The sequence below is a fragment of the Chenopodium quinoa genome, unplaced genomic scaffold (genome assembly GCF_001683475.1).
Source record: "Chenopodium quinoa cultivar QQ74 unplaced genomic scaffold, ASM168347v1, whole genome shotgun sequence".
In the NCBI taxonomy this organism is placed as follows: Eukaryota; Viridiplantae; Streptophyta; class Magnoliopsida; order Caryophyllales; family Amaranthaceae; genus Chenopodium; species Chenopodium quinoa.
Window position 1 is genome coordinate 5,521,799 of NW_018743292.1, and position 19,428 is coordinate 5,541,226.

Below are 19,428 nucleotides of genomic sequence, written 5' to 3' on the forward strand. Positions count from 1 at the left end.
CTTAACTTGATCATAACATGACCCATTCCTACCTATTATCTGACTAACTCGACTCGATAATGATTCGACTCGATTTTAACCCAATATGATTTAGACTGAAACCCACTTCAAATTGGGTAAACCCATTTTCAAACGGACCAAATTCAATCTAAACCAATTATGACCTGATCAACCAATAATGTCTGGACCCGATCCATTTTGAACCGAAATCCATTTTCAAACCGACCCGATTTAACCCAAACTGATTATGACTCGAACCGATTACAACCCGACTCGATTAGAACCCGAACTGTTTTGAACCGAAACCCACTTTAAACTGGCTAAACCCGTTTTCAAACCAACCCGGTTCAACCCAAATTGATTATGACCCGAACCAATTACAACCTGACCCGAATAGAAACCGCAATAAAAAAAACCAAACCGAACTGACCCGATGATTTTCAAAACCGACCCAAACCAACTTGCTAATCATTTCAACCCGTTATAAACCGACCCGTTATAACCTGAAACTGATAAACCAAACCCAAACTCGAACTGTTTACCCGAATTGAATGATCCAATTATGGAGTAGAAGTGTCCCTTTTGTTTTTTCTTAATATGGTATAACCGTATTCTAAAACACGGAAAAAAAATCATTGGCAAGGGGTAACGCCGTAACGGTTAGATTAATCGACAAAGGTCAATATGGGATTTTCATTCAAGAACCTTTATATACTCTTTCAACTTTGTCTCTATTGAAGTTTAATCCCATGACCTCTAATCTTTAACATGAATTTAACCGTAATTGGTAACAGTTACATATTAAAGAAATGTAATACTTCGTACTACTTTTAATTTTCCTTAAAAAATATACTACTCCATAATCCATATAATTATAACTTTGAGTTCACGAGCTCGAATTTTTTCATTATAGTTAGAATAAGTTTTATAAATCTTCATAGCATGCATATCAATACAATCATAAAATATAGGAATAATACGACAATTATTTCAATTAGAGAATAATATATCTAGTTATTATGAGAATCAACTCAATCTCTTAAAATTATAATATTATTGTATTTTTTTTTATTACTCTTATGTGTCAAGGTGGGACTATTATTAAGAACATTAAATGAAGCGCAGCAAAGCTGGTCTCAAATCATTTGCATCAGTCAACCCTTCTCTCTAAACTCTTTCTCTCTCCTCTTAACCGAAGAAACCCAGCTTCAAACTCAACTTCTAAAGCTGGGTTTCTCAAATTTTCTGTAAAAAACCAAGTTTTAATCCAATGGAGAAACACCCAGAAATTGATTCTGGAGAAAAACGGCTCAATGAGCTTGGTTACAAACAAGAACTCAGAAGAGAAATGGTTAGACCATTAAATTTTACTTCAAGATTCAATCTTTAATCTTGCATGCCTATAAAATATTTGTTGAAATGCATCAATGAAATTTTAGAACTAATTTTTGGTTTTGAATTTGCAGACTTTGTTCAAAACATTGGCAATATCATTCTCAACAATGTCACTTTTTACAGGGATAACTCCCCTGTTTGGTTCAAGTCTTCAATATGCTGGGCCTGCTAGTCTTGTTTGGGGTTGGGTTGTTGTTTCCTTCTTTACTGGATTTGTTGGTATTGCTATGTCTGAGATTTGCTCCTCTTTTCCGGTTAGTCAGCGTATATTTTCTCTCTCCTCTGTTTTTCTCTTTCTGATTCTTGTTCTTGCATATGATTGGTTCTTTTCACTGTGTAAATTACTGTGTTGTTTAGGATTAATGATATGTATGACTTGTTTTACTCCGGACTCTTCGTTTCACCTCGAGTACTCGTGTCAAATCCTTGACGGAAAATCCAAAATAGAATGCTAATCTTCATTTTGGACCAAAATCATAATTTTCATAGAATAGCTGAAACAAACACTTGGACAAGTATCTGTGCCCTGTAATTGTACCCGAGTCTGATTAATATAGTATGTAACAGTCTATTTCTTCGTAAACAATTTCTATATTAATCTTAACTGAGTTAGGAGTGGGAGCAAGGCTGTCTTCTTATCAGAAAATCAATAAATTTTCTTGAATTTGTTTTTTCAACAAGGAATTGAATATGTTGGACTACCCTGACTTTCTAAGAAAATATTTTCTTTTCCAACTGTTTCAGAAACCCTTGGACTCGGTTGCAAAGATCATAGTATCATACTTATAGTGTGTTATCCTGTTAAGTAGTTCTATTTTTGGATTATGAACCGTGGCTGATTGATGTCACTCACTACTATAGTTTAGACTTGGTTTAGGGTATCAAGTATATGCCTATAATCAGTCTTGATACAAACAAAATTAAGAGCTGAACTTAAGTTCAGTTCGTAAAAAATAAGTTACTAGAAAGTTCTGTGTTCTATTGTCATGATTTTTTCACCCCAAAATTATCCATGAAGGTAACAAGATGTAGTACTTATGAGCAGGTTGTAAACTATTAGAATATATACACATAGTACTTCATATTTTTTTTTAGTCTCATGCACTGTCCTTGAGTTACAAAGACTAACAATCTCTTGATTATCTATTTAACAGACAACAGGCTCTCTTTATTTTTGGGCTGCACATTTAGCAGGGCCGAAATGGGGGCCATTTGCATCTTGGTGCTGTGCATGGTTTGAGACTATAGGTCTTATTGCTGGCATAGGTACTCAGGTAAGTAATTTACTCTGAAACCTAAGAGCTTCACTCATCAAAAGGATTGGTTCAAGACCTCAGAACAAGTTGTTTTCATGGGTTGTTTTGCAGGCTTATGCAGGAACAGAAGTTCTGCAGAGCATTATATTGCTGTGCACTGGAACAAACAAAGGTGGAGGATACTTTGCCCCAAAATGGCTGTTTTTATGCATTTATATAGGACTCACTCTCATATGGGCTGTGCTCAACACATTTGCCTTGGAGGTCATTGCTATCCTTGACATAATATCATTGTGGTGGCAGGTGAATTCCATAATCTCTTGCTATGTACAAAATAATCACAGAATTTTCATCATCATGAATTTAGCATAACAATATCTTTTTCTTGTAGATGATTGGTGGCGCGGTTATTATTATTATGCTTCCTCTGGTGGCTATGACTACGAAGCCAGCCTCTTTTGTTTTCTCTCATTTTGAAATGGCAAGCTCAACAGGGGTAACAAATCATGCATATGCAGTCATGTTATCCCTACTTGTTAGCCAATATTCACTTTATGGATATGATGCAGCTGCTCATCTTACTGAAGAGACCAAAGGAGCAGATAAAAATGGACCCATTGCAATTCTTTCTAGTTTAGGCATCATTTCAGTTATTGGATGGGCATATATCCTGACCCTCACCTTCAGCATTCAGGTATATGTTGTAACTTGTTCTAGTTCACAAGTATCTTTTTTCAAGTATTTATTTCTGAGTAACTGAATAAAGAAGATAGTACAGTAATGAGTAGCACTTGCAAATTCTATTTCTGGATACAGAGAATCAATCAAATTGTTGCTGAACACCTTTAAATTCTAGTCCACCAAAAAATGGAACTTTCTAACTAAGCATATGAAAGAGAATAACTTAAGATCTGCATTCACTTTCTATAATGGAGTCTGTTAGACTTTAGTAGGATCTTAATATCTTAGTTCTATTTGATTTTGACTTCGAAAGTTAAATCTTTCAATTAGTCCCTGGTTGAATATTTTTCTGATATTGTTAGAAATGTGTTATCATTTCTAAAGTGTAATCTTGGACCTTACCTTACCATTCAGGATTTGAACTACCTATATGATCCAAACAACGAGACTGCAGGAGCATTTGTACCGGCCCAAATACTTTATGATGCTTTTCATGGAAGATATCACAATGCTACTGGAGCAATTATCATGCTTATTATCATTTGGGGATCATTTTTCTTTGCTGGGCTTTCTATCACTACAAGTGCAGCCAGGGTTGTAAGTAACACAGTCCTTACTTCAATGCATTAGTAAAAGAACGAGACTTCTCTTAGCAGTCTATTAAATGAACTTACAAAAGACATTAATTCTGTTTTTGTAGGCTTCCTCTTTTCCCCTTCATTTCTCATATCCTCTTCATAAATTCATATTTTCCATCCAATTTCTTCAAACTTTCACGAAATACACTATATAAATGTTCATATATTCTTGATCAGGTATATGCATTATCTAGAGATGGAGGAGTCCCATTTTCAACCATTTGGCGAAAAGTGCACCCAAAGCATAAAGTTCCCTCTAATGCAGTGTGGCTCTGTGCAGCTATCTGCATTCTTCTTGGGTTACCCATACTCAAACTCAATGTTGTCTTCACAGCCATAACATCAATTTGCACAATCGGGTGGGTTGGTGGCTATGCAGTTCCAATCTTTGCAAGGATGGTTATGGCGGAAAATGACTTCAGACCTGGGCCATTTTATCTTGGGAGAGCGAGCAGGCCAGTTTGCTTAGTTGCATTTTTATGGATTTGTTACACCTGTGCAGTCTTTCTCTTACCTACTTATTACCCTATCAAATGGGACACTTTCAATTATGCACCTGCTGCTTTGGGTGTAGTTTTGGGTATGATTATGCTTTGGTGGGTTGTAGATGCTAGGAAATGGTTCAAGGGGCCAGTTAGGAATATTGATGGCCAAAACGGCAAATTTTGAAAATCTTCTCTCTTCTTGTAAGCAATATAGTTTTACACGTATTCTACTACCTTTGTTCTCCGATCAGCCAACAACAAGATTCATACGTGAAAATTGTTGTATAATTTTGTTAATGCCTAACAGATCTTGTAATAGGGGGGAAAAAGGGGGTATAAAATTGTTACAGAGTATGATACTTCTGTTGGGTATGAGTTGATCTGGACTTCATTTAACAAATGAAAATCATGCTATGCATTTGTTGTGTAATAACTACAGTGGCAATTATGCGAATTTACGGTTTTTATTAGTATAAACATTTGGCCAGACTTGGCATGAATCTGATCATAAGTTCTGCAAGTAGTATTTAGACAACAACTAATGAGTACATCATAGTGGAAATTGAGTTTGCTTTCTATTTACTTATGTTTATACATCGCACTAATATAGAGCTAAGTATTGGCCTGAGAAATCAGGCCATTCCAGAAAAAGGTCTGTCAGAAAATTGTGATCAGGGTCAGGCCACACCACCACACCCCAGGATATGGTCCGAATGAGCAAAGTTTTGGGCCAGACCATACTTGATCAACTATGCCTACTGCCTAGGAACCATTTCAGCATCTACAAAACTCGGCAACTGTGGGAATTGCTGCATTTGTAATCTCAATTCTCTAACCTCCTCTACCCACATGCTGTAGCTTGAATTCTTTGCTAGGACATCAGATGAAACCTCTTTGTTGCCTATCAATTTTTTTGCATACCCCTCAAATTCATCAATTCCCTGCAATAATTGAGCCACATTGCTTGAATTTTTCTCTTGCCTAATCTTCTCAAGCAACTCCCTAGCTTCTTCCACATGTGCCCAAAAACGCGAATCTTGTGTTAAACTCGCAAGCTTGCTCCTCTTGCTCTCTTCTTCAACAGCATTATTCTTCTCCCTCCACCACTTTGAGAAAAGCTCATGTCTTCTCTCTCGCCCATTTCTCAGGTAATGTCCTTTCTTCAAGTGCTCACCACTTCTGTAATACTCTGCAATATCCAATGGCTCAACCAGAAGCTGATAAAAGTGAGAAGCATTCACCCATTTCCGCCTTTTGTGAAAATCATGAGGAAGTTCATTGTTATCAATCTTATTGATCACATTATCCCAAAAACTTGCTAGCTTGATTCTGAACAAGTTAACTTGATAGTCTCTTTTCGACGCTCTTCGCTTGAAAGAGTCGTAGTATCCCATTTGATTCTCCGACTCATCACAGGATGCTTTATACCACTCTATCTGTGCTCTGTGAGGTGTTATTTTGGCAAGAGCTATAGCAAGTCTTGCACTGTTGAGACTAGGAGTCAAACCTGTTTGCTTCACCATTTTTAAGCTGTCTTCGGCTTGTCTAGAAACTGATTCCTGCAAAGCAGGCCAAAAGTATGTAAGCTGAAGGAAATATATGATGTTAAAATCAAATTTCATGTCAAATTTATAAATCAAGTACCTGACTTGCTAATCCTGATGACTCTACTGCCAACTTTAACCCTGCATCATAGCTCGACGCAGGAACATCTTCATGTATAAACCCTCTTCTCATCAGAAATTGGAAGGACATTCTCTCTACACAATCACCATACTTCAAATGATCCTCGCAACACGATCCTGAGTTGCCCATTGCAAGCATCAAATACAGCAACTTAACAACAGCATCAGCATTGTCAACACAGACAGTCCCTTCTTCCGAGTAGAACAAATAATTTCCAAAAGGCCAGTATAACCCTGCAGGAATTTCCATATTTTCTGCAGATTCTTTTGCTACTGCCTCAGTATAAGCCAGTACAAATCTAAACAACTGATCCTTTATTTCATCAGTTACATTAAAAGGTAGTTGCTCAGATTGAGATGTTATCGACAACTGGATTAACTTAAGCAAGCAATGGAGTTGAGTGTTGATGGGAGCTAAGGGTGCAAAGAGAAGCCTCGGAATTATATCATGTTTAAGCACAACATGGCAGAAGTTTCCTGCCCATCTTTGTCGGAGGAGCGATTTCAAGAGGGATTTGTTGCCTAAGAGGGGTGAACCAAAGGTGATACAAAGGATTTGTGGAGGTGAAGGAATGGTTTGAATGTAGGAGAGAAGCCATAATGCTGTTAGTGATGCTATTGCTCCTCCTATAGAATGTCCTGTGAGTATAATTGACTTGCTTTTCTCCAGTAGTGATTTCATCTGCATGTAAAACTATATGATTAATTGTTTTTTCCATATAATTAGAAAATTTTGGGTAATTGGGTTCAAAGAACAACAAAGGTCTCATCTTGCCTTGTTTCGATTACACAAGACTGAACTTATAGGGCTGTATAAGTTAATTTAACCCAAATCTTTAAAAGAACTCGATAAATTGTACGCAATTTATATACAACCCCGTTACATTTAAAGGTTAACATTTATTATCTGCACGATAATTAAGACAACATGAGAGTGTGTAAAGGTGGGACAACAAGTGTAAAAAATGAGTGGTTATTAATTATCCAATAATGTAAATGTCTGTTAAATCTATTTACGATTTTTTGGGATAAGTTGTGGTAGACCCCAAAATTTTCAAATCAATTTGTATGAAGTACCATTTCGTATCAATGATGCATGATTACGTTGAACTAAGAAGATCACTAAGTGGGTCAAGTAATGGTTGACTTACGTGTTAGGTGGCTATTGAAAAATTGTAAAAGTAAAGTCGTCGCACGGAATGAATGTCTTGAACGTGTCCTTTACTATATGCATAATTACCGTTACAATTTCAACCTTAATTGCATAATTACAAATCACTAATCTAGAAATCATTTTCAACCTCGATGAAGAGAGTGTGAACATCTCATCAAGCGTTATGTCCACTGAATTTACTGAATTATGATTTAAGGGATATCGATTTAGTGCTAATTCTAAACTTAGCAATATCTAAAGTTGTAATAAGTACACAACTAGATATTTAGAGTATTGGGAAGTGGCTTTTATCAATAGCCTTGGTCTATATTGCTTGAATTCTTTCAACGAGGCATGCGTTAGAGTAATTGACATATACAAGTATGGAGACATTTTTTAAGTTATAACTCCGTATAAAACAAGGATTACACCCAAATTATCTTCTAGTGAAGTTATTTGGAGAGTTGTAAAGAACAAGTTTACAGAAACTTGTATCGACTTTTCCAATTAAGTCATGGATAATGTATAAAATCATTCCACGATAACATCAATAATTTTTCTTAACGATCTCGAAATTCCCAAGTCTGGATAATGAATAAAATATTTCAAAACAACAATTATTTCCTATGGATCTCGAAATGTTCAAAACTTCAAACGTATATAACTTTATTTATATTGATCTTTGACTAATAGAGAGATTATTTCCTAATTACTATGGATTTACAGCTATGTTCACAGAAGCTACAAAATATCAATATTTAGTCAAAGTAGTAGCAAACTAAGAGATTCATTTTAATTTCATTGTTGTTTGATTATCCAACAACCAAATCTAAAATTTACCATCAAAACAATAATAGTTAGTCTCTCCTATAACAAAAACCAAACAACGTCACTCTCTCTTCAAAATTCAAGCTTTGCCTCTTTGACCAAAGACTCAAGTTTGTGCCTTGTTCTAATTTTTGCAGTCCTACCACGAGTTTCTTGACCACTACAATCGATATGACAAGAAAAAGTATTGAACCTTTAAAATATGAACACAATTTTTTTCTAAGATTCTAAGTCTAGTCAGTCAATCAACTCCCCTCCATATATCAAACAAGATTTAGTAATTTCATTTTATTAATATTATTGTTTATCCAAATAAACAACAAGGTCACTTATTATACGTTATTTATAGAAAGGAGAAGTTTGAACCTATAACCTATCGTACATAAGCTATCAATTTGTGCTACTAAGCCAATATCACATTGGTTTCATAATCTCATTATGATAAGGAAAGAACATTAACTAGTACTCGTACGTGGTGTTTCAATGTGAAAGGTGTTAATTTTACAAAGAATTGGCATTTTCCAAGGTTAACTAGCTTCTGACAAGTGTGTTATAACAATGTTGTATGATATATCAGTAATTGAAAGAAAACAGTTCCTAAACGTGTCTAACTCTTTTAAGTTACAATTAGGTTTGTTAGAAAGTGATTTTTTTTATGCATGTCATTGTCCTCCAACATTTTTCTTTTCTTTTCAAGTGTGATGTACTAAAAAAGTTAGGGATGCTTCTTTGAAACCAACTATGTAGTCCCATCACTATCTTACTAAGAATGTGAATAGATTCATTTCTTTAACCTTGTTAAGAGGATGAAGTCAATGAAGGATTTAAAAATCTTATTGATAGCTACTACGCTTGTCTGCTTGATTACTTGGCTAGTATAGTGGTATTGCATGTAGGTTTCACACAATAGAAACACCCTAATATTCGGTAACAGTACAATAATGTTTCATATCATATTCGGTCACTTTTTTTGTATCTGGATGGATGAGCATGAGAATCGAATCTTACCAATTGATATAATTGACAAATTTATAGAAATATACAAGGAAGCTTGCTAACCAATTAGAACATCTATCCCCCCGTCCCATTAAACAAATTTGAGATTGTATAATAACCCTCCTAAAAATGCTAATCATTAAAAAAAGATTATTTAATACGTGAAATTATATTGTCACATCATTTGTTAATCTTGCTTTAAATAACCCTGCTAAAAGTCCTAATCATAAAACAAGAATGTATAATTGTACTTAAAAAAAAAAAAATAGATTCGAAATATTATCTAGCAGCCCTATGAATCTATGATCAATACTCAACAGTATCTAAACAAGTAAGATAGAAACTTACCAAGATACTAGTATTTGTGAAGTTTATTTAATTTTGAAATTTATAAGAAGCATTATTTACTTAATGGTATTTTTGAACACTATCTATATATTTCAAATTCACCTCAAAGAAGAATATAGGTAGTACAAAATTTATGTTACACAAACATAGAGGTCTAATAAAAGTATGTGTCTATGTATCCGATTAAGTTATTTTGTGAAAATTTCTCTTAACATCAGCCCAATATAAAGGGTTGGAATTTAGAAGTGTTTTCAACCCATATACGAATGTTAAGAATCCGATACAAGTAGTTGAAGTTAAAGGTGAATTCTAGACAAACTTTTTTTTTTTTTTTTTTTTTTTTTTTTAATGTCAAGTAAACTTTAAGCCATGCAATAAAATACACGTACATAACACGTAAAGTTGTTTATCTTAATATGGACGATCCAAAACATAAGCAAGATAGAAATACACAAACCTGAGCTTGAAAACTAGGGCAGCCATAGATGACAAGGAAGAGCTGCAAAAGGCCAACATGAACCATAACAGGAGCCTCATCTTGATCATACCGGCCCAGCCCGGAGAAAAGCCCACCATTCTCGCCATCTTGAAGGGCAACCATGTCGTTCATGTATGAGCCCGACCCTAACCCGAGATCATGCATGCCAGAGAAGGCAACGAGCCCAACGGGCCCATTATGTTGAACAAGAAAAGGCCCGGATGCAGGGGAGTTAGCTTGGTTGCATAATCTCCATGAATCAAGTAATAGGTTTGTTGAAGCTAAGAAATTTGCCACCATTTCACTTGTTTCAAATCTGTTGTAAAATTACAAGAAAATTATGTATGAGAAAAAGAAAAAAAAAAAAAAAAAAAGGAAAGGAAAGAATTCAAAGTCAAGTAGAAAAGAATGAAGAAAAACAGGGGGGAAAACAGAAAAAAAAAACAGGGGAGTTTATAATTGTTTTTGTTAGTGTTAATGTATTTTAAAGTTTTTCTAATGAACTTACATTGAACCTTCGGCTTCCATCTTCTCAGACTATTTTCTTTCTTTCTTTTCTAAGAAATGAGGTTCGAAAAGATGAAGGAGAAATTATTGACTATTACTAATTTATTTTTTTTGTATATTTAATAGTATTATTGTAATTTTGTGGATACTATGTGTTTGGGTCCAATTTAGTCCAATTGGGCCTAGGCATTAAATGATCCAATTAAAAGCCCAAGGTCAAGGTTCAACTCTCCAATTGTGCTAAAGACAAAGGTCAGCCCTCAAAGCAAGCCAATTGGGCTAAGGCCCAACTTCTCCATGTATGAAGAGGTATAAAAGCCATCAATATTCATATATACACATATTCACATATACATTTACATATTCTCATAGATTCCCATACATTCTCATATATTCTCATATATTCAAGAAAAGCCTCAAGCAACAAATTCTCTTGCATAGTGTTCTCTTTCTACACATTGTACTGACTTTAGCATCGGAGGGGCCTTCCTCGGCAACACCCCCGAGGCTAGTTTACGTGTGTTTACTGTGCAGGAAACCTTCGGCCCAACATTACTTGGACCGAATCTAGTCTTCTCCGTTTCAGCGGACCTTCGGCAAGGTCCCATTGTTTTCACCCGAAACACTATGATTAAAGTAAGAAAATGAATGTTGAGGGTGATAGTTTCGGAGGATTGATAGGGTCATTTGTTGTCTATGTCAAATACTGTGGGAGTGTTGGGACTTGGAGTGTTGTTATAATGATTATCATTTTATTAGTTTAAATTATCATAATATGATTATTCATGGTAAGTGTATCATCATATGCATGTCAAATTGTCAATAATGATAAGATATAAATTTTTGTTTTAGAATGTATTAATTCTCTTTTTGCTCCATTAGAAAAGAATAATAAGTACTCATAGTACATTGAATTGGTGACAAACGTGTAACCATTATTAAGTAGGAAGACAGGTATGAATTTGAGATTTTGCTCTTTGCAATTTTAGCCGCCCCGACTCACATCACCTCACTCGTCATAATTATGACTAGTTTCTTTTGAAAAAAAAAAATGTACATCCAATGATTTACAAATGCCTTTACGAAAGTATTTATAATAATTGCCCTTCATTTTGTAATTAAGTACTCCATGTAAGTTGGTTTAGTAGTACTGTAATAATAACTCTCTCGTCTCTCTGTTCATTCTTTTTGTGTGCACAATGTCTTTCAATGTCTTTTGTGATCTACATAGAGAAAATTATAATCATGGAAGAACTAGTCCAATTCATCTTTTTTTTTTTTTTTTTTTTTGACAAAGGCAAAGGGAAAACATATAAACCTACAACAAATTAGACTGTTCCATCCAACATTTCCTAGCAATGTCATCTCAATATATACAAAATATCAACTTTTAACAATTTTTTATTATTCAGGATTAACTATATTTACAATCAAAATAACTTGCTAGGAGTGGGTGTCGATGTAGAAAAAAACAAGGTTTATATTTTAAAAATTAAGAAGAAGCATTCCGGTAGTACAAAATCGCACACCGGTTTAATATGTAAGGCCCCTTGAGAATAACAAAGAAAAAAGTAAGAATACTCGTAGTCTCCAACTCACAAAATGCCTCAAACAAGAGTTAAATTTTCCAATTATAAACCTTACTTTTAGATCAAGTACTAGTTGGAGTAGCTTGGTAAAAAGACAAATAAATTACACGAAGAGCATAAATTATTAATTACCCATAAAAGGTGAGACAAAATATTTTAATTGTATACCCTACTATCGGGTAAGGTAGGCTATAATAATAAGATCCTAAAAAAGAAAAAAAAATCCAAAATTGAGGTCTAAAACGTGTAATTTGGGAATGTGAACTTGTGAAGTGAGAAAAGGGGCAAAAGTCAATCTTTCAGAGAGTTTGATACTTAAGCAAAAAGTATTTTTGATGTTGTGGTGGATGTTTTTTAGAATTTAGAGTGGGCGTGACAACTACTAACAAATTAAGTGGGCCTCTTAATTAGTAGGAGAACCCTTTATTATGATTTGAAATCAGAGGTGCTTTGTATTTGAGTTAAATATTGAAAGTATTGTCAATTTGTTAGACTTGAATCACTCCCATATTCACTACTCACTAGTCACTGTAGTGATTTTTATGAATGCTCATTATAAACGCGGTTCTATGTCTTTTAGGGGATAATTACATCATAATAATCAAGTTCGCCTCTTCATCTTAATTTTTCAAGTATGCTCAGTAAAAACGCGTTTCTGTTGGAATTAAATGCTAAGGAAAGTTTTTTGTTGTTTTGGAGGAAAACCCTTTGTCCCACATTGGTGGGATAAGGAAGGATTTACTTGTTTATATATTGGAGGAAAGGTGTTTTGTCCTACATTGGTGGGAAAAATGTATTTTACATGGTTTAAAAGTGAGTGTTTATACTTTAATGTTTGAAGTGCTTTTCCTATTGTTGTGGGCTAGAAGGAGCATCCCCGCGCATGCTTCTAATTTGAGTGTATTTTACATGGTTTAAATGTGAGTGATTGTCTTGAATTGATTTGTGTGGAATTTTAGTCTAATATGACATTTCACCTTACCATTAGCAAATACTTCGTGTAATATTGTATAGAAAGATACTCTGTAATTAAATGAAAGTTCATTGTATACTTTGTAACTAAATTTTTAAAAGGGTTCAGTGTGAAATGATGAGTTTTTAGACGTGAAATTGCTGATTTTTCACACAAAAGCAAAAACATGTTAAAGTATATACATAATTTTGAGTGTTATTGAAGAACAAAAATTCATGCTAGGATGAAGTGACATACAGGTGATATACTAATCATGATCATAAGGACTTAGCCATATTGGGTTGCCCATACCTTGTGATTGGAGTTTTTCTCCTAAAGATTTACGAAGACGTGCACTCCAATACTATGGATGTCCAATAGCTTTGATAATAATAGTTGTATCTACATACCTAATATATCAAGTATTGTTAGCAAATGATCCATATACATTGGACAAAGCAGAAGTTGAACTAGAGCTAATATAATCTGCATTCCTTGCAGTAGATTCTACCTGTACACAGCAAGATTGAAGCAAAGGCAAACCTTCAACCCGTCTATCTTTTTCTTTGTTTGAGGGTCCTCCACTTCTGCAACAAAAATTCAGCCCCTTCTCTCAATGAAGCCTTCCTATCAAACTCGTAGTTCCACAGTTCTTTAACAGGAAGCCTCCCATTAGGATTATACTCATTAAGTTCCCTCAGGGCATTTGTCACGGCAATAAACAAGTCCTCTCCCCACTCATCTTTAAGATTTTTCAACCTTTCGTCCTCCATATCTATGTCAACCTTCATTACAGCAAGAAAATCGACGGGAGTAATTAGATTACAGTAAATGTAAAGAACTATGAACACAAGTTATATCTATATCGCTGAGACAAAGGCAGGACTTAGCATCATAAATAATAAAAAGAAACGATTACTCCATACAAAATGATATCAGCAACTCATAAGTTAAATTAATCGTATTCATTAAGTTAAGATAGTAGTACAAAACTTAGGTAGGCCAAACTTTCAGCTCTTTACCTCTTCATCATTATTAAGCTAGGTTTGTTGTCATGCCTTTATTTTATTTTTTTTTGGGAGGGGGGGGGGGAGGGGTGCTGCTGAAACCCAACCATAAAGCTACAGAGCTAGACTGACCCCAGGCCTCTTTACATGATTAGCTGACCCACTAACTGGACCGTTCAAGATGGACTCAGCTCAATGACTAAAAGATTTTCAATAGGTCTGCTAAAAAGTTTGAGGGGGACCATAAGCTACATGAGCCTGTCAAAGGTTGCATTATTGTCCGTATCTTTGCCAGGTGCAATTGATGGATGCCAAAAAGATAGACTTGTGATAAAAGCATGGAGACAGGATGATGGACAGAGTCATTTAATAAGTACCTTTATTATTCCTCTATCAGAGAGAATGGCCTTAAAGGGATGCCAATCAGAACGATCTTGAAGATTTGATTCCCACAATGAGCATAATTCTACAGCTTTAACTTCTGCTATTTCGATGGGATACTTTCGCTTGCAAGCTTCCAAGAAACACAAAGAATCAAGCTCCCCTAGTTTCTTAACTCCAATGGTAGGATTTGGAAAATCTATCAACCCCTGAAACTCAAGCATACAGTAAAAATAAGCTTTAGATTTTGAAAGTTAGCATGAAAATGATTATCTTTATGCCAATTTAATTTCATGGCTCTGCACGTCAAAACTTCTTGAAGTGCAGAGCCGACGTGCAGAGTCATGAAGGAAACCCAAAGCTACTATAACTAGTTCATGAAATCAATACGAAAATAAATAAGCTAACCAGACTACCAGAGTATGGATTTCAAAAACCTACATTCATCAACGCTTCACAAGCTTCATGCAGCTCACCCGTATCCCTTTGCTCTTTCACGAGTAGAACTGTTGCAAGGTTTTCTAAATCCTCTACTTGTTCTTACTTCTCTTGAAAATCTTTTCTCATTCCTAGAAAGCATTTCAATGCCTCAAGTTTTAGCTCGAGTCCTTGTCTACCATCCAGCTGGTTTTGGAGGTACAGTATTCTCTTGTGAAGATCTTCTAGCTCCAACTGTCATAAAATGACACCTCCAATTCAGATAAAAAAAATCATGAACTCTTCGAAGTAATTAAATATAATAACCAAGCATTCAATAGATATTGTTCCAAACCTTCTGCTTTTCTGCCAGCTTCATCAAGGTCTCATCAACCTCTTGTTGCACTTTTTGGGGAACTTCAGGATGAGAGTTACGATCCTCGGATTTCTGAAGAATGATACGAAGTACTAAATAGAATTAATGTTGATAACATACATGCACAACGTAAAAATGTCTAATGATGAATAAAGAAAAAAAATCCAAGCATTCTAAAAGCTTGATTATACCATCTAACACAAACTTGAGCTTTTCATGTAAAGGCATAATGCTGTGGAGGTGGAAAGGGAAGGGTCAGCAGGGGCTTTCCCTTTGGCCACAGAGGATGACAGAGCAGAAAGTTCATCGGAGGATAATTCAGAACGAAGTTTCCAAGCTCCGTCAGGAAGGCAATAAATGCTAATTTTGTTAAACGACTCCATACCAATCTTCGGAGTCCAGTTTCTCTCGATGTCCTCATTCACAAGAGGAATATCAAAGAAGTCGAAAATTATTGGAAGGAGATTGGCGTATGGAAGAGGATAAGGCCGAGAAGAAGAAACACAGTGAACCATGTGGTTCAAGATGATGTAAGGCAGATCAATGTCATAACCATTAAGCAGCAGAAAAATCAATTCCAGGGTTTGATCAGTGATGAGCTCCCTGGAATTGGTGCGGGGAACGATACAACGGACAAGATAAGTAAAAATAATCTTTGGTTCAAGCTTCAAAGAGGAGTGGGTCAGTTGTTTGGACTTGGGAATGTCCTCAAACAAAAATTGTTTCCTTGCCTTAGAAACGCAGTCCAGGCGAGAGGGGTAAGAATCCCTAGAAAAATCAGGAGAAGTGTGTAAAATTTGAGCCAAGGTAGAGACATTTAGGGAAATCTCTTTCCCTTTGACCAAAGTATCAAGGGTGATCTCCCCTCGATTCTTTTTAACAGACATGTTGATATAAAACAGACGAGTAAGACGGGGAAAGGCTATGTCTGAAAGAGACGACATTTTAAACAGGGAAGACTCTCGAAAGACCTTAAAACAATTGAGGGAAGCAGAATTAATGAGGTCGATGTCCATTTTTTCAGAAAAACAAAGCTTTCGGGAATGGAATCCATCTTTCCATTTCCCAAAAGTCTCGTTATTTCGAAACCAAGAGGAGGGAAGAGAGGAATTTACCTCGGCTTCAGGATGAGATTCATGTTTCTTTGATGAAGCGCCGGTCCGAGCTTGCTTAGAGGATGAAGCTCTGGTAGCGTTGGATTTTCGTTTGGGCGCCATTAGAGAAGGTACATTCCAAAAGATGAAAAAGAAGTTCAGAAATTTGAAAGTGGACGAACAGATGAGAGGGAAAGAGAAATAAAGAGGGTATAACAGGAGAGAGAGAGGAAGAAGAGAGGGAATGTGAACGGGTGAAAAGAAGTGGGAAGGTGAAAAAGGATTTGATGAAGTGACGTGATGCAGTTTTCGAAGAGAGGACTCGAATAACGGTTGCATGCAGAGCATTAAATGAGGGAATAGCGAGAGATTCATTGAATTTCATTTCGAGCTCAGGGTTCTTGCTGTACTCGAAACAGTGCACCGCATTCTCAATCGGGGGAGCAAGGAAAAAGTCAGGTGGGATATGGTTGTTTGGGTTTGCCATGGCGGAAGGGAAAGAAACAATGTCAGGAAATTTAATTTTTTGGTAGTTCAAGTCTGTGAAGGAGGTGTAGTTGGTATACTTCAATCAAACAGGCCAACCAAGTAAAAGGCTAAGTTTGGTACTCCCTCCGTCCCCATAGAACAACCTTTTTGGGTTGATTTCGCGGGTATTAAAAAATATGAGTTGAAACTTGAAAGTATTAACAATGTATGGGGAACCTAATAAAAGTACATTGAAAAGGAAAAATTACATGGAAATTGCAAAAAAGTAGAGAGAGAAAGTAATAAAAGCATATAGAAAAAACAAAATTTGCATGGGGAAACTAATTTTGCACAAATATTATTGCAAATTAGAGGGTATTTCAATGCAAATGGGGTCTTCATTTTGGGACTAAAATTAGGCCAAAAGGGTCATTCTTTCGGAGACGGATGGAGTACTTTTTTGTTGTACAATTTGCTAAAAATTTAATTGATTCTTGTGCATTGATATATGGACAACAACCCCTACTATCCCTACAACCCCCCCCCCCCCAATAACCCCTACGGTACATGGAAACCCTCTAAATCCCCTCAAAACCCTTAAACCCTCAAATTCCGTACTCCAAATTCAAAATTATAATCACTAATTCTTAGGGGTGAGCAAAGACCCAGGGTATCCGGTACCGGACTCGGAACCGGTTAGGATCCGCCGGGTTCGGACCCGGAACTGGTTTCATCGGGTTCGGACCCAGAACTGGTTTCACCGGTTCCGGGACCGGGTCCAAAAATTCGGAGCCAGTTGTAACCGGTTCCGTAACCAGGTCCTGAAATTTCGGACCCGGTACCCGATGGGTACCCGGTTGTTTGAAATTTTTAATTTTTTTTTTTTTTTTAAGTTCTTAATTTCTTATTTACTAAGCTGCTAAAGTACCTCAGTTCTTCATCAGAGATCTTATAATTCCAAATAAAGCCATCTTCCTCATTCCAATTTTTTTCTTGATCCTAAAGTTCCAATTTGCTAAGATGCGAAAGTACCTCAACTCTTTGCTTATTATTGGCTCCGATACCCATAACTTCTGGTTCCAAAAAAATTCAATTTGCTATGCTGCTAAAGATCCTCAGTTCTTCGATTTTTATTAGCTCCGACAATCATAATTTCTGGATCCAAAAAATCCAATTTGCAAAGCTGCTAAAGAACCTTAATTCTTCAATTATAACTACTATAACCCAAAGCTACTATAACAAGATCATGAAAGCAATACGAAAATAAATAGGCTAACCAGACTACCAGAGTATGGATTTCAAAAACCTACATTCATCAATGCTTCACGAGCTTCATGCAGCTCACCCTTAGCCCTTTGCTCATTAACGAGTAGAACTGTTGCAAGGTTTTCTAAATCCTCTACTTGTTCTTCCTTCTCTTGAAAATCTTTTCTCATTCCTAGAAATTGCTCACATTCAGCTTCAAAGCATTTCAATGCCTCAAGTTTTAGCTCGAGTCCTTGTCTACCATCCAGCTGGTTTTGGAGGTACAGTATTCTCTTGTGAAGATCTTCTAGCTCCAACTGTCATAAAATGACACCTCCAATTCAGATAAAAAAAATCATGAACTCTTCGAAGTAATTAAATATAATAACCAAGCATTCAATAGATATTGTTCCAAACCTTCTGCTTTTCTGCCAGCTTCATCAAGGTCTCATCAACCTCTTGTTGCACTTTTTGGGGAACTTCAGGATGAGAGTTACGATCCTCGGATTTCTGAAGAATGATACGAAGTACTAAATAGAATTAATGTAGATAACATACATGCACAACGTAAAAATGTCTAATGATGAATACAGAAGAAAAAAAATCCAAGCATTCTAAAAGCTTGATTATACCATCTAACACAAACTTGAGCTTTTCATGAATATTTGGAGCATCCTATTGGAGAAAGTACTTCCAACACTTAAATAGTAAAACCTGTTTCTCTGTTTAATCCAAAGTTGAGTATTCAAATGAGATGGGAGGGATTAACACCTTTCTGTTTTCCGCTGAAAGCTTCTCTCTGACACTTGCACATTGAGCTAAATGCTTCTTTGACTCTTGTCGGAGTTTCTCAAGCTCTTGTTTCCCAGATTCAAGCAACGACTGATGCTTTTCACATTTCTGAATGATCTTCTGAAGATGATTTTCAGCATTCAATAGTACACTTCTGTTCTCTGACATATTTAAAACCCATGGAGTATTAATAGTCTTTAAAGCTATCAAGTGTTACAAGATAAGCTAATGGAAAAAAGATATAACAATTCAACACTAATGCTTTCCTAAAATTGTCATTAGTTGCTGTTATATTAACTTCAATCTTAATTAAAGCTAATGATCGTTTTTCTTTCAAAAAACATAAAACAAAAAAGTATATACTCGTATTTCATACCAAGAGGACAATGATTTCTATTTCATATCAAGAGACAAGAGTAGTAATATTTAGCTGTCTGTAATACACTCTGGTGAGATGATTGGTTTACAACTGAAAATAAGAAGGCATTTTCAAGCTCCCCTAATTATCTGACTACTATCAGCATTACCTAGAATGCAAGTTATGCAACGCAGTACATTCTTATTAGTTCAGGTTAGAGTGATAAAAATAATATTTACTACGCTATGTCTCGACTAATGTGTCAGTCAAAGTAATGCAAATTTAGTCATTTTATAGAG

The 19,428-nt window shown here is 35.6% G+C and overlaps 2 protein-coding genes across 2 annotated transcripts; one reads left to right on the plus strand and one right to left on the minus strand.

The window, feature by feature from the left end:
• Positions 1 to 1,106: 1,106 nt before the first annotated feature.
• Positions 1,107 to 4,953, plus strand: LOC110736627 (amino-acid permease BAT1 homolog). Its single transcript, XM_021916893.1, has 7 exons — positions 1,107 to 1,351; positions 1,467 to 1,649; positions 2,550 to 2,669; positions 2,763 to 2,954; positions 3,043 to 3,345; positions 3,747 to 3,929; positions 4,148 to 4,953. Exons 1-7 carry the CDS (start codon positions 1,271 to 1,273, stop codon positions 4,637 to 4,639), a joined length of 1,554 nt encoding a protein of 517 aa, XP_021772585.1. The 5' UTR covers positions 1,107 to 1,270; the 3' UTR covers positions 4,640 to 4,953.
• LOC110736625 (lipase-like PAD4) lies at positions 4,901 to 10,626 on the minus strand. The gene is made up of 4 exons (XM_021916892.1): positions 10,452 to 10,626; positions 9,923 to 10,259; positions 6,100 to 6,822; positions 4,901 to 6,014 (listed from the first exon to the last, which is right to left on the minus strand). Exons 1-4 carry the CDS (start codon positions 10,469 to 10,471, stop codon positions 5,211 to 5,213), a joined length of 1,884 nt encoding a protein of 627 aa, XP_021772584.1. The 5' UTR covers positions 10,472 to 10,626; the 3' UTR covers positions 4,901 to 5,210.
• Between the last annotated feature and the right edge of the window lie 8,802 nt (positions 10,627 to 19,428).